Below are 20,755 nucleotides of genomic sequence, written 5' to 3'. Positions count from 1 at the left end.
GGGAAGTTTGATGCGGCGATCCTGCTCTAAAAAGCTGTCTGCTCTGCTAACAACGTGCCGGGTCCTTCGCGCTAGCCTGCGTTTGGACAGCTGTGTGTTTTTAAACAACACCTTGCTTATCAAGCAAGGACAATAAGGAAACGCTCCGACTAAGAGAACGCCGAGAGATTTACTGCGGACTCTAAGACACTTAACCTTTAAAATAAATAGTATCCATTTCACTGTTTGATGCCCAAGTTGCGACGCGCGCTTGTGAACTGCTAAATATGAAAACATTTTCCATTTTGTAGGCAACGCACTGTTCTTTGAATTAAGATGTGTTAGTTGAAAATACCGCAAGTGACATAAGGTAAAGGGGCACAGGAAAATCCTGTTTTGTTTTCGGCTCCCTCAATTTCTTAAGTCCTTTCGAGCCCTACATCAGTAGTATGTCTCTTATTTTCACGTACGCCGTAATGTAAGTGGTTGGAGTCTTAGAATCCGCTGTTTACCGAAGCCCAATGTTTTGTATGTCCTGTGGCGCGAATAATGGACAACTCATGCAGTAAGCAGCTTTCTTTGTCCTGACATTATTCGCGATTTCGTTCGTGTTCTGGAAGTTCATGTTCTGGCTCGAGTTATTTTAACCCTTTCTGTCCAAATGGTCCTATATGTGAGTAGGATTTCATTACTTACGGCGTACCAGAAGTGAAGCAATGAAAAATTATTTATTGTGGCTGCCATGCCAGCGGTGATGTGGTAGCAATATCTCATTGTTATTTCTCGCCTTCACTTCTGCTGTGCGGCGGTATGTTCATATCTTTAATGGCCACATATGTCTTTGCAGAGACGAAAAAATTTCAATTAAGGTTATCTGTCATTCCCAAGCATAAGAGCGCACCCTTTATGCACCCGTTCGTCGGCTGAGCCGCGTCGCCGTATTGTCTGTGTAACCGAGCGATAAAGAGTCACGAGACACGATAGTCGGGAACCAAAGACAACCTCTCAGAAGAAGAGAAAGAAGAGCTACGAGCTCTGCACCGCTCGCTTGTGTCTCTTCTTTCTCTTCTTCTACGAAATTCCCTTTGACCCAAAAGAAAAATAAATAATGTTTTCTAACTGCACATATACATACGTACAAGCATCTCCCAAATTCTTTGCCTCAATATGTTGCAAATACGTTTAAATTGCTGCGCTCAAATTTCGCATTAGGCAGCATCGTAATCATCATCTAACAATTTTTTTCGGGCACGAATGCGAGACCCGTGCTCCGAGTTGCAAAAATAGAAATAAAAAAATGAAACAAACAAAACAGACAAGCGAAAAGGAGCCGTAAAGTGTTGTGCTTAGGAGAGCTCACGTGATATTGTGACCTCGCACATTTTGTTGCACTCCGCGTATCGTTCGAAGCGGTTCCTGTTGCCACGACATCCGCCGTAGACGAACTGCAGGCACATGCGCTTGGTGGAGTCGTAGTACCAGCGAGGAAAGTACCCTCGACACGGCCCAATGTCCTTCGGGAGCAGGCAGATCTCTGCGCGAGAACAGCACGCATTATGCGTGATGCAGTCTGAGCATTGTCCCAAGAATGAATGTAGAAAAATGAAAGGCTATGGTTGCTTTGCAGTTAACCGCCTTATCTATGAGGACATCCGGCGGGAACTACACGATACTCTGAGGCTTCCCTTATGACAACGAAAGCGTCTCCTGTGACCTGCTGTTGTCTTTCTATTTCACACTATAATAATTGTCGCGTGGTTGTGACAATGCCGAAGACAAGATGCCAAACGAAGAGGGTGGTGTTGCGCTTAAATTAACTCTATATTATGCTGACCTGCACACTCAAAGAACTAAATAGCTCGGCAGCGCCGATAGCAGCAAGCGTGCTCATCAGTCGTCGAACTAACCAGTGCCCGTTGCATTCGTAAGCGTTCAATTAACACCTAGGTAAAGACGATAAAAATCACCACAACAACCTGCAACCTGGACATGAGTGCTTGGACTCATTCTAGATACATCTCGGCGCATCTTGCGTGACAAAGAGAACGATAAAGCCGCGTCTCGCATCTCGCGACCACGAACATGAACAAAGAGTACAAAATCATTTCGTGCGCTACAATCACAGTGATAAGGCTGCATGGGGGCAGCTGCTGAAAAACAGCAAATAAAGTTTTGAATTCGCTTCAATATAAAAAAGATGCACACACTGAACATCATCGCTCATTTTGATTGCAACGAATAGCCATGAAGAAGAACGTACTTTTTCAACATGCTCAACCTCTTGCGGCTGGTCAGCGCCGCCTATTCATTGTCCCGTGAATGAAATCCTGTACCTCAACGTAAGTTTCCACCACTACAAAATCTTGAATGTTTTGATCGCAACCACCTTTTTTTTTTTCGTTTTACCTAATACATTGTTACTCGTTTGAGCAAGAGCTTTCCTGCAGGTGGGAGGTCAACATCCCAGTGACGTTCTTTTGTCCTTGGTTCTGCCCTACTTTGGTTCAGCACCACAAATGTATTCTTACTGCATGTAAACCGTCTGGCTGCTTTTAGCCTGCCGCTAAGAGAAGACTAAATTTAAAGTACTATACTCAACTAAGCCTATAGCTAAAAGTTTTGAGTAGCTCAATGTCCAGTTAGCTGTTCTCAATCGTCGCAGAGCTGCTGCGCCAACAGAAGAGCATGATGTATACGCACCGTACGCCTCCTGGCTGTCAATCTTGCAGTCGGTATTCTCGGCCATGCAGGGGGCCTTCTGTATCTGCTCCACATTGCACATGGCCATGGCGGCTGCCATCGCGTTGAGATAGGCGCGCGTGCGCACTTTGATCCCCTTGCCGCAGGTCGCCGTGCAGGGGGACCACTCGGCCCACTGGGTCACCGCGCAGTTCGGGTCCAGCTGCAAGTTTTCAGAAGGGCGTGGGAGAAAAGTGCCGAAGACTTGGGATATCGAAAGACAATGACGGCTTGTAAGCTATTTTTCTAACCATTCGTAGCTAATTTATGCATGAGTATTGGGGAACGGTTCCCATTCAGAATAGAAGGAAATTACTGGCCATATACAAACGTCAGTACGTCTGTATAGAGCGCGGAAGTGATGTGCAGCGAAGCAAACAAAGTGCAATCTTGACTTAGCTACTTAATAACCCGTGCAATGCAGTTCTCAGGGCAAATATAGTGTGAGAACGTGCGTTTGTTCTACCACCACCATTGTCTACAACCACGCACGTGCTCAAAAATTTCACTTTATTTTTGCTGGGGTGGTGTTCAAGCGCTCTAGACAGACGTCGTGACGACTGTACAAGTTGTTGAATTCAGGCGGCGAAATATTTTCACGCGTTTTATAGTGACAAGCTGCCACGTTGTAAGCAATATTTACATTCGTAACTCTTAGGCGGAAGCATATGCAAAATGGTAGATAGAACCAGTTGACGTGACCATTACGACCGTGTAAATCTTCACAACCCCAATTTATATATACATTGCAGGCTCCTCAAATAAGTCACATCCTATGGTCGCTCGTGTTTTGAGTGACAGATTTGTGTGCAAGGTGGCGCGTACCACTTCTGGCGCGTCTTTGCAGGTGGGCATGTCGGCGACGCACATCTCTTTCTCCATGAGGTCGAGCGTGCAGCGCTTCCTGGCCATGTGCTGCTTGTACTTCCTCTGGCGGATGCGCACCCCTTTGCCGCAGGTGACGCTGCATTCGCTCCACTCACTCCAGGGCGTCGTCTCGCAGCTCACACCCCTGCAACAGCAAAGCACGGCAGCTGACTATGCCGAATGCCAGAAAGTCTTACTTGGCTATGCTTGCGAAAACGTGTCCGCAAAACGCGGAAGCAAAACATGGAACATGGATTTGGAGAGAGGATAACCGATGGTTGCGAGCGGGTAACAAATGGGATCCCATAGGAAGAACAGCAGGAAGTTAGGTGGGCGGATGAGGTTAAGAAGTTCGCAGGAGTCAAGTGGATGCAGCTAGCACAGGACCGGGTTATTTGGAGTAACATGGGAGAGCCCGTCGCCCTGCAGTGGGTATAATTCGTCTGTTTATCATATGATACGATGATGATGAAAATATGAAAGCAAAATTTAACGTGTGCTATGACGCCATGTTAAGATGAGACTGGTAGGCATTGATGTGTATGTAATGACAAGTGGTAAATAAATGTCATGCGAGTAACTATAATGTAGTCATGGGGCATAGTCACTTGTCACGAGTCAGTCAGATCGGAGATCCAATGTGCACGATTATGGAGTCCATGACTTGTGTAAGACAGTCAAAGTCATGACTAGTGTCTCGTCATGACTCTCAAACATGCTGAGCCGTGACAGTCTAGGAGCTACTAAAGAACAGCCAACGCCTTGGCATTTCTGCAATGCACTCAAAGTTATTACTTGATAGCGTATACAGCCAGTTCCTTCGAAACGTTTATGGGGAAAGTCCTGATTAAAGTCGACAGGGTCATGACGCCACATGACGCCGCGCAGTCATTTCGAATACCTCACAGTCAAATAAAGCTAACAAAATTGGGAAAGGACCAAAAGGAAGCTAAAATTGTTGAGAAGGTTCCTCTTATGGGGGTAGTTCAGAAAATAGAAGTAATGCAATAAAATAAAATTGTCGCCTATAAAGTTCGAACCAAGGCCTGCATGTAATTTGGGCACGCAACACATATTGCTCACAAAAGAACTTGCTTTTCAGACATGGTATTTATTATACGCAGCTATTTTAAACTGCACACCAAAGCCCTGTATGTTAACTGGCAACATAGCAAAAATCTATATGCATCTTTTTCCGTTGCTGTCCTTGAGATATGCCTAAATCATTCAGCACTGCTTCATTACATGTTGTTGTTGTGGTTATTTACTGTGTATACAAAAAGGAAGGAAAAGACGTTTGCCAGCCTCGGTATCTGCTATCTCATATCTGAAGTACCTGAACTGGGGCGGCGGAAATAAAGGGATAGCGAGGAAGAGGTAGAGGAAATTAAAGAGGTGAGCGATAGGGAGAAAGAAAAGGGTAGGTAAAAATAAATGAAATACATGCATGAATAGAATTTTGTTCTGGGACTTGTTACAAAGAACGCCGGAAAAATACCTTATTTTAAGTTTCTACAGTGTGCGATATCTTGTAGTTGCTGAAGCTGATTACGAAACCCATGATATGAGTTTTCAGAGCGAACTCCACAGCCTATGGAAAACGCGCATGTTAGACCGCAATGCTGAACCTGCTGTGCGGCCCAGAATTAATTTTAGCCGTATGGTGATCCAACCAACGGATGTTTACGAGGAGGATGACCTTCCAGCCAACTGGCTTCTTCTGTTGGTGGGGTGTTTACGCTTTCCGACCCCCGTTTGGTTGCGTTGTGTTTTCCATTAAGCATAGCAGAGGAGCTATTAGCTTAGTGCTTTATAAATAGCCTGTGTACGTAGCCCCTGTACATCAACCACGAACGGCCTTAGTACCAAGAGTGTTGGATGCACACCTAGTGAATGCTTTATGGTGCGTACAGTTGTTAACGTGTATTTTGGATTGTTACTGATGGTACTGTAATGATAATTTTAAAAATAAATAATTTAAACAAGAAAAGTTTTTAAAAATTTGCAGAATAAAGAGCCGCTGTCAAAGGCACTGTCGCATCTGCACTTTTAAAGCAAAACTTAAGTGTCCTAATTTTTATGCAGTTATTCAGCAGCTGGGTCGATCATAGCGCTCTTATTCTGCCTACCATTTTCCCCAGAACCCGCTCAGGTACCGGCACGATGAACAGCGATCGCTTACACAGAGCGTACATCACTTACCCTGCGCAGTCCACCTCGCAGACTTCCCTGTCAGCCAGCTGCGTCTTGCAGTTGAACATAAACGCCTTGTCGCGCATGATGAAGTTGCGTGTCCGCGTCCGCACACCCTGGCCACACGTCACGCTGCACGGCCCGAAGTTGGACCACTCGGTGACGGCGCATTCGGCTGGAACATGGAGCGCCGAGAGAGGTTAGAACTCCACGTTAGGCTTAGCATGTTGAAGCAAGTAGGTACAAGCGACGGGTAGAATGAGAACGAGCGCGCAAAATTAATGCCAGCCTCGCTAGCAATGACGCGGTGCTATGGAAGCGATAGAAGAGGACGGCGTCGTTCAACGAAAAAGGGATGAGCATAGATTAATGAACGCACTTCATTGTGTCTAAACTGAGATCAAGGTCATGGATTGAATTTCAGCGAGACATATAGTCAGATGAACAGATCATAGATGGTCTCTTAGAGTAAGAGAGAGGATATCAAGGTACGGGACATGTAGTCCAGGTACGCTAGAAAGCCAGGCGGTATAGGTAAGATTACGAGGAATGGTCATACCAATGTATGACTTCGTACCTGATATCAGTCCCTGCCATTTTTTGTAGCGTTAGCCAGTAACAGAAGACAGCGATTGAAAGCTGCTATTTGCTGCTCAGTTGATGTTGAGTAGACAAATGTTGGAAATATTTGGACCAGTAAGGTGAAAATGCATAATTTTTTTTTGGACTGGAATCCTCTCGTTAAGATTCTGTTATGCACTAACCGCACTTCATTCAGCTAGTATCATCATCAACAGCCGCAACAGTAGCCCAACTACTTCCAGTGGATGGCAAAGGCTTCTCCCATTGATTTCTAATTACGCCGTTCCATATCAGCTTATGTCCCCTTATTCGCTGTGCACATCATGAATGGATGAAAGCAATAAAGTGGCCATAAAGACGTAAAAAAACAAACAAGCGTGTGTTTCACAAGCGCTAGAATCTAAGTAATCAATTACGGCAGCCATAAATCGCATTTGTTTCCGGCTATGCATTCAGCCTCTAAGATAATCCCAGTAAAAAAATAAAAAATAAATAAAGAACCGTGTCGAAAATACGACAAAATATTCTGTACTTCTGTTGCAACGTGAGACTTTTCTGTTGTTGTGCATTACTTTTTGTACCTCTGTACTTTTTATAAAATTTGCTAACTTTCTCTACTTTGCTCTACTACATTTCTGTGGTAAATTCACAAAATTCTGATGTTAGTGCAGACATTTCTCTAGTCCAAACAGGTTCGGGATAAAAACAGCGCAAAAATTCTGATGCAATGACAGAGAGTTTTCTGTAGATTTTTCGACTGGAATCTGAATATATAAGCTTCATACGCGATACAAAGTGAATGCAGGTATAAGAAGGAGAGTGATGAGTCCCGTGGGATTTTAATTTTTGCTTCTCGTTTGATGAAAAAGAAAAACAAAAGCTGCTCGGATGCTTTGGCCTCCACTGGCTGTTCATATTGTCTAGTGTGCTGGCTATACCGTCCAGATGCAAGTGTATAGATGTAGGCTTTCGAGGAGACTTTATTTGTACAGCCATCAAAACTGAACTAGGCGACTGCGATAGCAAACAGTGAGCGGACAGTGCGCGGCACGGTCCCCGCCCAATTTAAAGGTGCACTAAAGAACTTTCTGCAATATTTCGTTTTCGCTTTTAATTTGTTTTCTGGGTTTCTCTGAATAAATTGCTTTAGTCGCAGACAGCGTAGTCGTAAATTAGTATACGGCAATGAAAAAAAAAAAATGCAGGCACTTTTTGCTTTCGCGAAGTCCAACGTCACCACTCTGCGGTAGCCAATGAAAACCCTCTAATAATTAAGACACCTAAAGTAATGGTTGGTTGGTTGGTTTGTGGGGTTTAACGTCCCAAAGCGACTCAGGCTATGAGAGACGCCGTACTGGAGGACTCCGGAAGTTTCGACCACCTGGGGTTCTTTAACGTGCACTGACATCGCACAGCACACGGGCGCCTTGCTTTTCGCCTCCATCGAAAGGCGGCCGCCGAGGCCGGGATTCGATCCCGCGTCCTTGGGAACAGTAGTCGAGCGCCGTAACCACTGCGCCACCCCGGCGGGTAATGTTTGTTCGTGCTGTTGGATGCAATGCAAATAACATTTTGATAGAAATGCTATATATTTGTGGTTAAGAAAGCATGTCGCCGAAACAACAAGCCCAATGCAACTGCATAATGCTCACAAGATCATTTCCCTTGTTACTCTGCCGAATGGAGGAGCGGCAAGCCGCCACGCGATTGCCTGAAACGGACTCTGCGCGATGGGTGGCTCCTCTTATCCTCAACAGTGAGTTAAAAAAGAAATGGCTGCAGGTGGGCCATATCTGAACTGAATGTAACACCGAAATTCACCACGCAGGACAATAATCGGGAGTTTACAAGAATGCTCAGATCGCGTAGATGGAGTTCCCGCAATTAGAAGACGCCTTTTAAAATTATCTTTAAAGGTGGCGGGGCAGTTTCGCCATAAGGTGGCCACATCACCTAAAACAATCTTGAGCGTCGTAGAGGCTCCTCCGCATGGCCAGCAACAATTCGATGCAGATGTGGCCGCCTATCGCATGGCATGGTGATACGTCCTCGTACCGGCAGCTTCGCGCAAAAAAACACAAAAATGTGAAGCGGCGCAGCATTATTTCCTTGCACTACCTTGCGGCTCCCAGCGCCTTTTCATCCACGATCAGCGCTCCTCACATGAGAAGTCTATAAGCGATTATACACGCGCGGTAAAAGCAACTTTATTCGATACGGACCTCTCTCTCTCACCTCTTATAGATGCTTTTTTCTTTTTACTTTTTCACTCTAGCCGAATATTAATGTACGTAGTAATACAATAGCTTCAACGAAGCAGGCCTCGAGCTCCAAGGTACAACGCTTTACGTTATTACATTTGGCCCTTAAGTTAAATTGGTTCACAGGAAGGGAAAGGCGCAGTAACTGTCACACTTGCTCTGTGGACACCCGAACCGCGCCGTAGGGGAAGGGAGGAGGGTGGGAATGAAAGTGTAAAGAGAGAAAGAGGAGCCGTAGTGGAGGGCTACGGAGTAATTTCGACCACCTGGGGATCTTTAACGTGCGCTGACATCGCACAGCACACGACGCCTCTTCGTTTCGCCTCCATCGAAACGCAGCCGCCGAGGTCGGGTTCGAACCCGGGAACTCCGGCACAGTAGTCGGGCGTCTTACCACTGCACCACCCCGGCGGGGCAATTACATTTGGCCCTCAGTTCGCCATCGCGGGAAATTTTATGCACGGGAATTAATCAGGTCGAGACAACAGGTGGGATCAGGTTTCATTCAATCTACGTCAATTAAGAACTTAAGTCGATGTGACAGAACAATGGCGAGCACCGGCCGGTTTCTGCGCGCCGTAGTGCGAAAGTAATCATCCAGGGGATTATGACAGGGATTAAGCGCCACTCGCGACTAAGCGACAGCTTGCGCGTTCCTGTCGGAGCTAATCCGCTCGTAGTTGCGGTGTACCTGCAACAATAACGTCGAGCGCATTGCAAGAGCGAACTGCACTCTGAGTGAACGCGAGGTTGACTCAGACAGGAATGCTAATCCTTGCCCGGCTTCTCTCTTTGTGTTCCTTATTCTGAGAGTAATGGATGAACGAGCTTTACCGAGATTTATATGTGTGCAGGCCCGTCCCTCTTCTCTTTCTAAAGGTTACATATATGCAGCCGTGCGTTGTTCTCAGGGGTTATCGCATGCGCACCGCTGTCAAATATCGTTTAGCAAGCGGCGTGTGCTTTTGTGGGGGAAAATTGCAGTGGAAGAGATTAACTCGCTTACAAATTTGGCTTTTCATTTGCTCAGGCAACGCCTGCTCGCTTCAAATGCAGTTTTTCGAAGCGTTTTACCCATTTCACGTGCTGGATACTTTTCGCGTCTCATAACGTTGGTTAGTCGGGGCTGAATTTGCTGGAGGAATGTTTGAGCTGGCAGCTTCAATTCATTTTATCACCCTTTCTTGCTCCGTTAGATGGGAAGTTAGTGCCGGTAAAAGACAATATTCGCATTTCTCATTTCATATTCAGCGTGAGGCGCCATTGTTCTTTTAAAGGCAACCACAGCGAAATGGGCAAGTTTTTGATTCGCTCGCGAGGGATATTGAAACTTGCGGGAGAAAAACAGATTGTAAAGATATCTCCAGCATTAAAATAAGTTGATGAATGTCATTCGAAATCACTTTCGGTCTATTTGGGCCCCATCGTGTTTGGAAAACAAGTCGGCGTAAGTTTTGGATTGGACCCTTTCGAGCCACTACAAAAAAAGGATAGAAAAAAAATAAACTGGGGAACACAGTATTACAGCAACAAGAAAGTGACGTGTCCTTACCGGATATGTTTTCCGAAGTTGCTTGAAAAAGGCAAAGGATAAGTAAGTCAGCAGCAGAAACGAGCATATTCAAAACGAAACGCGCCTACTCGCTATCCCGTTCGCTGAGAAAGGAATCGATATGATTGATGTGGTGATCAATTTTACAATAGCCCGAATTAAAGTGACACTTAAGTCGCGCAAGTTTCTTCAGGGGAGTCGTAAAGTGACTGTTTTTGTTTTTTTTATCTTGCCTCCAGAAGAGCATGCAGCTTGTATTTTTTCATGTTATTCTTGCCAAACTAGTTTTCAACGCCGCTGATCTCTGGAACGATCGAAGTATTTCGTGTTTTTGGCTTACATACGTACACCTTATCTATCCACAAATTGATGTGCTTCTATAGTCGAACCATTTCTGCGGCAAAAATGGGTGCTGAAACTAGCTGTTTGCTGTTTGAGGCTATGTTTACTACTACCAGGGGCTGTACGTCGGTGCCTTATTTCAGGAAGTAAGAGAGTAGGTGATCGCGAACTAGAGAAACGTTCCAGAGATGCAGATTAAAAAGCTTTACGCATATTGCTCCAGAAGGCGCTATTTAAATTTAATCCCCGCGAGAGGGCTTCAAGGGAAAACGATGCTTCTCTTTAGGATTAACGCTCGTCCTGTCTTCCTCTATGTCTATGTCTTAGTTAGATGCGCTAGTCTTTTTAATTAAGGATGACACACCAACTAGTCCAGCTTTCTGCTATGATTTTCTTTGGGGATGTATCATGTTCAGAGCTGTGGCGAAGTATCAAGAAGTTACAAGAATTTCCTGTTCGCATCTTCTCTACCACGAACACGTCAACGAATAAAAGACGCGGGGGCAAGTGAGTTAGCTAAATAGGTCGCTCACTCACTGTGTGAACGAGTCATTCCCGACTAAACCTAAAATACACGAAGAGATTCAGTATTTATGTATCTCTGCTCAGACTCTAGACCGCCTCTGTGCTAAATCAATCAATCAATCAATCAATCAATCAATCAATCAATCAATCAATCAATCAATCAATCAATCAATCAATCAATCAATCAATCAATGAATGAATGAATGAATGAATGAATCAATCAATCAGTCAATCAATCAATCAATCAATCAATCAATCAATCATTCAATCATTCAATCAATCAATGCTATTTAACTAAAGGAGTGGAGACGGTACTCACGCCTCTGGTCGATCGGTGAGGGAGTCTCTATCGGTGCGGGCGTGTTGGGTTCGATGTCTTCGTCGCACGACTTCTCGTAGATTCGCTGCCTCGTGACCGTCAGACGAGCCACGGGCTTCATGGGTGCCCCTGTGGGGTCGTAGAAGGGCGAGTCCGGGTGGTGCGGGTGACTCGACGTGATTTTCTGGATCCGCTGCTGGGGGGATGTGGCTTCGCGCTGACCCTGCGGACCAGTGGTCAGAGGTGGGATTGCCTCACGACTGGTGCTAAGTCAGTCAACTGATGAAATGCAGCGCGCCATTAGCAGTTATAACGACACTAATGCATCATGATCGTCAAGAGGCCAGGTAGGCTAAGGCCGAAGAGAAAATGATGTCATGCCAGCAGGTGTCAAGGTATAGACCCCATCTACTGACCGAAAATAACTTTGACTTAGCAAGTATATAGTCCACTGCAAGCCATGTCAGGACATGTCACATCTGCTTCTAGCTGCTTGAGTTGGAATAAACTCCGCTTGGTATCACAACGGCTTACACACTTAGAACCAGACGGCAATGAAGCGAACCATTTCACGTCACCGAAGAAAACATTGCAGATGATTAACATAACTTCATCATCTCGTGTGAAAGCGCTGCTTTCGTAGGTATAGATGACACTGTCACCTTTTTATTACCCGCTGCTGTTCTTCCGCTTTTGTGCAACTTAGCCTCCGGCCACTGCCGCTAAGGATAAAGCGCGATATTCATTTCGAAGGAGACGTAATTCGCCCGGCTCATCACGCTTGTTTGATACAGTTGAACCACGTGACAAAAGCGTAACTACTGACGTCTCGTAGAATCTTAATGTAAGCAAACACAAATACAAGTAAGATTAAAGCAGCTAATGTCTCGGAAATCACCGACCTACCAGTGCTCGACCATGTCACCTATCAACTACTACCTGCCAGAGATATGCTCGTGACGGGACTGGGATGTATGCTGGCTGTCCTGGTGACATGTGTATATAGAGGCCCGGTTTAACCACACCGCAAGCGGGCCTGTGTGGCCTAGGGCAGCTAGGCTAACTTTGGATTCAAAGATCCTGCAAGGTGGGATTCCGATGTCACCCTTTCACCTCAATGGCAAATCCTTACTTGACAGCACCTGCCAATTCAGCAATGACATGTGGTTTCGTGACAGCGCATGGAATGATTATCCGGTTAGAACGCATGAAGAACTGCTTTCACGCTTCAATGTGGAGCACCGTGCGACCCTAAAGCGCAGGGTCGAGCTAGGGGAGTGTAGACCGACAGCGCACGTTGGGCAGGGTGCCGGAGTCGGTGTACTCACAATGACGTACGTGACGCCCTCGCTGGTCCCTGCGTCCCACGGGTAAAGGTTCATGGTTTTCTCGGTGATCCAGGAGCAGTTCTTGAGGCATAGCTCCAGCGAGCTGACGCCCACGATCCAGTCCGGGCTTGGGCCCAGCATGGACAGCACAGACATCACGTGGTGCTTCCTATCCACGCGGAACACGGCGAACGTCTTGCCGTTCACGTTCGGATACCACAATCCGCGGGCCTTGACGATGGTCCTGATCTTGCCCGACTATGTGTCCGATAGAAAGGAGGGATACAAGAAATGCATTTCAGGGCGAGAGCTGCATTACACAGGTTTCGCCATTTTAGCTCGAATCCAGGAGGTTTCAGCTTGGTTTAAGTTAAGTAGACCGCTTAACTCAGCGTTGACCAATTATCCCAATGATCTTGACCTTTAACACAGAAGCCTAACAAGCGTAAGCCAAGCCGAACAGAACGCTCGCTTAGTATCTAGGTCTAGAAGAGTTAAACCTCCATGACGTTTTCTGGGCGTTACGCTGAACGCAGCTCCATTCTATACATGAGAAATAAAAGACGACAGTAGAAAACCAGAGAAAAAGGTTTAGGTGTGAGTGAGAATAGAGAAGTTGCCTTTATCTTAGCAAACACATATGGAGAAATGAGGGTCTCGTTATGAAATGCCTGCAAGCCAAGGCAACGGCCACTGACACCAAGGAAAGAATACGGGATTTTGGCTTATCAATCGCTTGTTATGGAGATGATTGATTGGAAAGCGGAAGATAAAGACCACTTGATGCCGATACGATTCATAACTATATAACCTGTGAATTCGCGCCGGTGGTCTATCAACAGAGCTGCGGCTAGGGTCGTTTAATATTCTACTCGCAGTTGAGAGTCTATCAGCGTCACCCTCGTCCCCAGTGTTGGACGTGGGATGTCCCGTGGAGCGTCATGTAACGTAGACGGTAGAAGCTGTGTGATAACCCACATTTTTCTTTCACCCGAGCTGTGCAATATATCTGTAGTACTATACCTCCAAGATGATTACACCTATGGCGCCAAGGCTTCCCGAATGGAGGTGTCCTGTTTACGCTAACCAGCAGTTACTAGTCTTTAAACTGACCGCGCTATATTATCTTGTATACATAACACTGCAGAAGTATTACATAGCTAGGGCGAAAGAAAAGTCCTGCAACTTAGCTGCACTGTAACTTATGTGAGACGATCCCTCTTGCTTGCTGCAGCTAGCGAGGAATATGATTAAGGTCACGAAACGATGAAACAACTTCAGTTACTTCTTATTTATGTTAAGGTCATTGTCATTCACAGAAGCACTTTACGGCGCACTCTGCACTCCATAACGCTGCTCCATTTCATTAAACGGATGGACCCCCAAGCGCTCATTCCAGTCACAAATGCTTATAGAACACTAAACACTTTTCCATAGTGTAGGGTGGCCGTGAAGGGCGTCAACATGCCTTCGTATCTGGCGAGGCATCCAATGTAGGAGACTGTCACGTTATGTACTTCACTAATAAGCCTCAAGGGGTTGTTTCCACACTGGACATGCATGTTTAGAAGCCACTCAGCCCTGGTTAGAGGGTACGTGCTGAAGAAGATGTCAGTGCACTGGCAAACTAACTCTCAGAACTTTGTAAACTTCGGCCGAACCAGTTAATATCACACATACAGAATGCGGCTCCAGAGCATATATAATTAATGCACCGTAAAGCACGGCAAAAACATGAATAGATGCACTTGGAGCGGGCATCTGTTTTGAAATAGTGCCCACTGCCTCTTGCAGAAGAATAACAAAAGCAAGTTAGGTAACAAAAGATGCTGCCATGTTCACATCCCACCATCGGTCGTTTGTCATCATGGAAGCATCCTACCTACGTTTAAGTGGAACTTTGATCTCGTCTTACTGCGCCGGAATGTCGGACGTTACACCAGAAATGATGGCTTGGAATCATATAAATCTATTCTGTCTCTGTGGCGGACAACACCTTTCTGTAGCGGGTTCGTTTTCAATAATACTTGGTTCTTCGTTCTTGCGCTTAACAGCCTCTCATCCTTCATGTTTTGTTTCAGTCCAAATGGTAATACTTTTTGATGCTGAATGACCCTGCCATTGTTCGAAATAACGACTCCAGACATAGAAAAGCTGTTTAATGCAACCTGCAGTCCCATCAGGATTGCCGTCATATATTCACATACGCTAAGCGTACTTGATGTGCTTTCAAATAGTCGGTCAAGACGATTACCTGATGAGGTTTCGTTCTCTAGATTCGTGACTGGTGCAGCTGCCGAACTGGAGGTCAACATTTATTTCTACATGTTCTTTCTTTTTTAAATCAGTATTTCAGAACAAGCGAGAGAAGTAGCGAACTAATAAAACACAAACCTTAGAATCACTAAAAAAAAAAAAAAAAAACAGCACTACACCAATGTGAAAAGAAAAGGAGTGGCTCTTCACAGAGTACAGCAGCAGGACGTGGCCGCACCATTCAGACAGGTGTGCAGCGAATCTCACCTTCGCCTTGAGCTCCGACTCGAGCTTCTTGGTGGCTCCGTGCTCGGCGACGCTTTTGACTCCCTCAGAGGCGAAGCCTTCGTACTCCCACATCTTGAAGTCGGCCGCGTGCGAGGCACCGATTATGTCCGAAAAGTGGGTCAGCCACTCGTCTGTGACACGTGGTGGCACGGCGGAGAGGGAGAAAGGAAGGCAGTCAACACATATGGGCACAGCCATCGGCCCAAGTGACAGTCTTGTTATTAATGGCTGGTTCGGCGCCGAGAACCAGCCGAGATACGTATGTACACATTCACCTACACACGGGCGAAACCTTTCCTAGCTGCGCGACTCATTAAACACGGGCCTGACAGATGGTTTTTTCGGGGAACCCCGACCCGTCAAAACCTCGCCAGCCTCCGTGAGCAGATGAGGCGTCTTCGAACACTGCAACTGAGGGTGCGTGTATGTGTGTCTGTGTCCTCCGAGCGCCTTCAGATAGAGCGTGCCTGCCCGCCAACGACCCCTCTCGTTAGGTATAGACAGATAACGAGACACATGGCTGTGGTGCCGCCAACTGTAGCGAATCGATGCTCTGAAATCGTTCGCTATTACCAACAATTTTTGAAGGCAATACGTATCGCCCTTGCGTTCCTCGGCAACGTAGTGTTGTGGCGACGAAGTTAATCGGACTTGCGAACTATTTTAGTCCATTTTTAAGTGAAAATTTGACTCACGATGCATCACTTATTTTTATAAGCATGTAAGGAGCATGTTTATTTGCAGTGCGAACTGAGTAGCCGGTTTCAGCGCAACTTTGTACTTTGGGCAGAAGAAACCAACTTAAATGACCATTTAAAATCTGCGTAAAGTTTTAGATGAATTTTAAGGTAAATGAGAAAGACAGGGATATTAGGAATAGTTGCCAATTCTACGTAGTTTCAAATTCCAGCTCCATAAAAAGTACACTGGTCAGTAAACCTGTTGACAGTTTTGTAATGAACTCTGCACTGCTGACAGATGAGATTTTATACATTTATTCGTTTATATATTCTGCTAGAACCAGGCCACTGCACTCCATTGTCAAACCAAAAAGCCCCCAAAATTACATTAGTCAGACAACCCCAATTATTGCGGCTTTGAAATCACAGTCGAAGGAGAACTGTGAACAGATGAGATTTGTATTCGTGTTCTTAAAGAGACCCTGAAGCTCAAACATTCCACAATGTTCTAAAAACAAGGAATCGAAAGAGGTGGTCTTTGCGCGTATTCGAGTCAAAGTTAAAAGCTCTGCGTGCACCCTGTAATGTAGAAGCAATCTTCAAAAAGTTCTCCTGGCAAGCGCTCGCAACCAATTAGGACGAAACATTCTCATAACGGAATACAGCGCGGGCAAACGGAGGACGAGAAAAAGGAGGACACACAACTGCACGCGCAGTGACATCAACCGGGCTAACTGAGAGCTCCGACTCATTGGACGTTCCCGGGTGACGCGGGCGGGACAGGGTGTGATGGGATGACGTTGCGACTTATTTTCTTCATTTTAAGGGCTATAAACCCTAAATTTTGATGCCATTTTTCTCCTGGTTAATGATGCGTAAGCCATTCCTGTAAATCGATCCGTAGGCAGTTTTCGCTTACGACCGCTAAATAATTTATAAGTAAATTCTCTTTTCTCATCAGTTTTGGTTTCAGCAGCCGAGAGATAGCTGTGACGTCAAAATCAAGTCTTGATGCGTGGCATTAAAAACAGCAACATAATCACTGATTCTTCACATGTAGTGATTCCTGTTTTTGAGGCAGGCTAACTTTATCATTGTAGTAAATTTAAGCGACACACGAATGATTATATCGCTTTATCTTCATTCCTTACGTGACCCAGGCTTGACTTTGACGTCACAGCCATCTATCGGCCGTTGAAACCGAAACCGAAACAAGTGAGAAAGGAAATTCTATTAGAAACTATTGAGCAGTTGTAGGCGAATATGATGTGGTAATCCGTCTTAGGCATCATTACAAAGGATAAAACACGAATCCGAAAAGTAGGTGTCTATATTCCTTTAGGCGCAAAGCCTTTATAAGCTCATGAGTGTCCGTCCATGCGTGCATGCGTCCGCGAGAAGTGTCCCACTTTGCGAGATTCCGCGGGATACCGCGAGATTGTGACGCTATCATCTAGGGACGTCATCGCGCTATAAAAGCTTTCACCTCGTCGCACTTTAGTGGTTTAAAGTGACGTCTAGATTTTTTTTCCTTGCAGGCAGGCGAGCGCTTAGTTAAGAGGAAGAGGAGGAGCGTCATTCTAGATCTTCGATATCTTCCGTATTATTGAAGCTGCATAATAAAATTCTTGCGCTGTGGAGAGGACTGACCGAATACCTATAGTTCGCGCACATTTTCTAGTTTTAGTAGATACATTTTCATGGTCCCTTTAAGTAAACAGGTATATAAATTTTACTTTAAACATTGAGAGACGACGTCTTACGAAGCGCCCCCTTGTTCTTCTCAGCGGCAAGTTTCGAGGCGTGAGGTTGAGAGGAAGCGGGCCTATACTCACTGTCCGGGAATCCCTTTGGGTGCGTGTATCTCGACCAGAGTCCCTCGAAGGTCATCTCGTACTTGGCTTCGTCGCAGGCGCAACATTCGTCAAGCACTTCTGGTTGCTCATCGTCGTTCTCCTGCTCTGCGCAGATGCCCCGGAGGAGCCGCAAAAACAGGGGTCCCCTTTCACTCCGCCAGTTTATACCCAGATATGCTGTATCATATTGAAGCCAACTCCCGCGCTATCATTTCGGGATACATTATTATCGCTGATTCCCTATGGCGGCTACTATAAGCTGAATGCATTCCCAAGTATATCACTAAATTATGCGGTACCTAATGAAGCATCGGCAAGTCTATGCAACGCGGGAGGTGCGCGTTACGTTCTCGTTAAAGCTAAAAGGGCCGCGAGTTTTCTTCGATGGAGATGAAATGCACACTGGTGGAAAAGCGTGCACGTGTCTGTGAGGATGAACAGTACATGCCACTAAGGCGCCCCTCATAACCTGAGTCGCTTCGGGACGTTAAACCGTGTAAGCCAAACCAAGCTATTACAAGGTATGACCAAAGTTAGATGTTTTGTTTATTTGCGACCATTTAGGGCTGATTGCAGTAGAATGTAACGTTTACCTTAAGGACTTAATTAAACTCTACGCGCCGAACAGTGCTGATTACAGCAGGCTATAGGCAGCCTTCAGAAACTATGGCAACAGATGGAATAAATTATTTTTTTGTTAAAAGAAAATTTCTTCCCCACTGCTTCAGGTCCCGATCCGTCCTCAATAATACAGCCACGACATGAGACCGAAAAGTGCCCCACTGGACCTTACCTTCTTGGCAAAGCTCCTTGGTTAATTCTCCTTCGTCCATATACCATGCGTCACGGTTCTCCACTACCGTGGCTCTGTAAGAAAACAGTGAGCTCTCGATTGACGCAACATGCTCCTCTAACACACAGTTCGAACACTCTCATTGCTACAATGTCTCCACTATTCGTTTTAAAATTAACGTCCAAGAGGACTAGTAGAAGTACTAGCAGTGCTTAGAGAAAAAGCGAACAGACAGTGAGCTTTCAACAGCCATTCGTATTTTTTTTTCTGTTCCGTTGTATTGCCTATATGAAAACCCTGGCAATTAAAGAAAAATGATGGGTGTAGATTGGGTGCTTAACATTTTTGCAGAGACTTCATTGAAATATACGATGGCGTCTGACAAAGGAACCGAGTTTCAAGACATGCATGCAGTGTGTAGTGATACGCACTTGAAGAGGACGCATCCCGAGCCGGGCGGCGGTGCGACCCAGAGCACGCTGACTTCGGCCTTGTGCACGAGCGAAGTCTGCACTACCGCGTGCGGGCAGTCTTCTGAAAATTTAGACAACGCATCGCCGAATAACTAGAAGGGAAGAAAGAGAAACACCAGGTGTTGTTGGTCAATCACACTGAACAACGCAGGAGGAGTACGACACGTGCATACGCGCAGGCCTGTCCTCTCAGCGAACGCTGTGTGAAGCCTCTGGACTATGGTGCATGAACGTCGGATACAGGCAAAGAAAAAAAAAAGCGGCATCCAGCTCTCAAAGAACCCCCCCCCCCCCCCCCCCCCCCCCCCTCCAACCAATAGCTGCCGAACTATACCATGATGTCACGGCCGACCGCCTTGCACCTATATACGAGTAGCGCTTGGAACGTGGTTTCTATGAGGGAGTCCGTGCTGACAAATAGTTCCTAAATGCTTCGTGAGTTGTAGCAAAAATACATACCTATGCTCAAATCGATCGATAGCCGTTTGATCATCAGATTACAAAAGAAACGACGAATTCTGATGGTGAATTCAGCACTGTCGAATTTTCACGAAACCGTTTCATTGTACTGCGCTTCACGGCATCTCTTTTCTGCCATGGGGCCCTACGAGGTGACATCGCTGGCGACACCGACGGATGGACGAGACAACCGGAGGCGGCCATTTTGGTAAAAGTCCGCGAGAGCGTGAGCGCGGAAGAACACGTTTTTCTGTTGCTTTTTCTTTTCCCGTGTGTGCAGCGACGTCACACATTTATAGCGATGCCACTGGTTGGAGGGGGTCCTTTGAGGGATGTTTGCCCCTTTTTATTGCGGTAGCAATACTGCGCCAGGCTTCGAGCCGTCGCGTGGTCCTGGCGGATGCCACCCTTTACCTTGAACAGCCGAGGAGGAGGAGGAGCAGAGGAAGAAGACTGGTAACGTACGCTCTCGCGTCATACTCGTAAAGGATGAGCTTAAGTGTCCCCGATAATGTAGCACCTTACACTGATAGGGCGTTTTAGGGGAATAATGTAGCAGACAAAAGAAGCTTCCGCCGTTGCTATCGCATTTCAACTAGGGTTAATCAGAGTTAAACCACATCAAATTTTTTTTTCTTGACATGTATCTGACTATAGTGAACTATATATTATCTAGTACACTATACGCTGAACAACTCACTGTTTCGCCTTTTGCATTACTGTAACTTTGGGTGACTTTAGATTATATGTACACGGTCTTCGACTTCCATCTTGAACGCGGCATAGGCTACCTACTCAGGCAACGGCAACGTGTAGAGATCCTCTTGCGAGCGCCTGGGGAACTGCTGCAAAGCGCAGTAGAAGGCGCAATGCAGGACCCACCTACGGCTTCCAACGCGCCTGCGCAGTAGTTTTTCAAGCGCCGGAAAGAGGTGCTGCGCGGAGTGCCGGCAGTACGGATGCGCGTTCAATCTGGATGTGTACGACTGTGTGCGCATCTTACAGTGACTAAATGCTTGAACTTGGCATTAGTAAATTGCGTTGCAATAAAGTTGCCATGGGGCTTAGAGCGAATAGGAATAAAAATTTAGTGAATGTTGTCTTATTTCAGGCTACATATCCTGCCTCTCATACAGACAGCATCCATAGCTGCCACGACGCCAGTTAAGCTCACGCGGATTTTATAAGAAATCACCGGAAGAAGGCAAATGCGTAGTACAATAGCTGAGGTTGTGGTTAAAGCATAGCTTACAAGCAAACGTG

At 46.0% G+C, this 20,755-nt stretch overlaps 1 protein-coding gene across 1 annotated transcript in view; it reads right to left on the bottom strand.

The window, feature by feature from the left end:
* LOC146172697 (spondin-1-like) overlaps positions 1–20,755 on the bottom strand; it is a 154,420-nt gene that overhangs the window by 12,384 nt on the left and 121,281 nt on the right. The window contains exons 3-12 of the mRNA XM_084585703.1: positions 18,992–19,125; positions 18,561–18,634; positions 17,747–17,872; positions 15,211–15,362; positions 12,688–12,945; positions 11,360–11,582; positions 5,788–5,953; positions 3,544–3,730; positions 2,680–2,881; positions 1,340–1,513 (exon numbers count right to left, since the gene is read on the bottom strand). Of these exons, the coding sequence (XP_084441829.1) occupies positions 1,340–1,513; positions 2,680–2,881; positions 3,544–3,730; positions 5,788–5,953; positions 11,360–11,582; positions 12,688–12,945; positions 15,211–15,362; positions 17,747–17,872; positions 18,561–18,634; positions 18,992–19,125 (1,696 nt within the window). The remainder of the gene's footprint in view (positions 1–1,339; positions 1,514–2,679; positions 2,882–3,543; positions 3,731–5,787; positions 5,954–11,359; positions 11,583–12,687; positions 12,946–15,210; positions 15,363–17,746; positions 17,873–18,560; positions 18,635–18,991; positions 19,126–20,755) is intronic.

Source organism: Amblyomma maculatum, chromosome 11 (assembly GCF_055883805.1).
Source record: "Amblyomma maculatum isolate TAMU_Amacu chromosome 11, ASM5588380v1, whole genome shotgun sequence".
Lineage (NCBI taxonomy): Eukaryota > Metazoa > Arthropoda > Arachnida > Ixodida > Ixodidae > Amblyomma > Amblyomma maculatum.
Note: the sequence above shows the minus strand (reverse complement) of the source record. Positions and strands in the feature narration are given on the sequence as shown.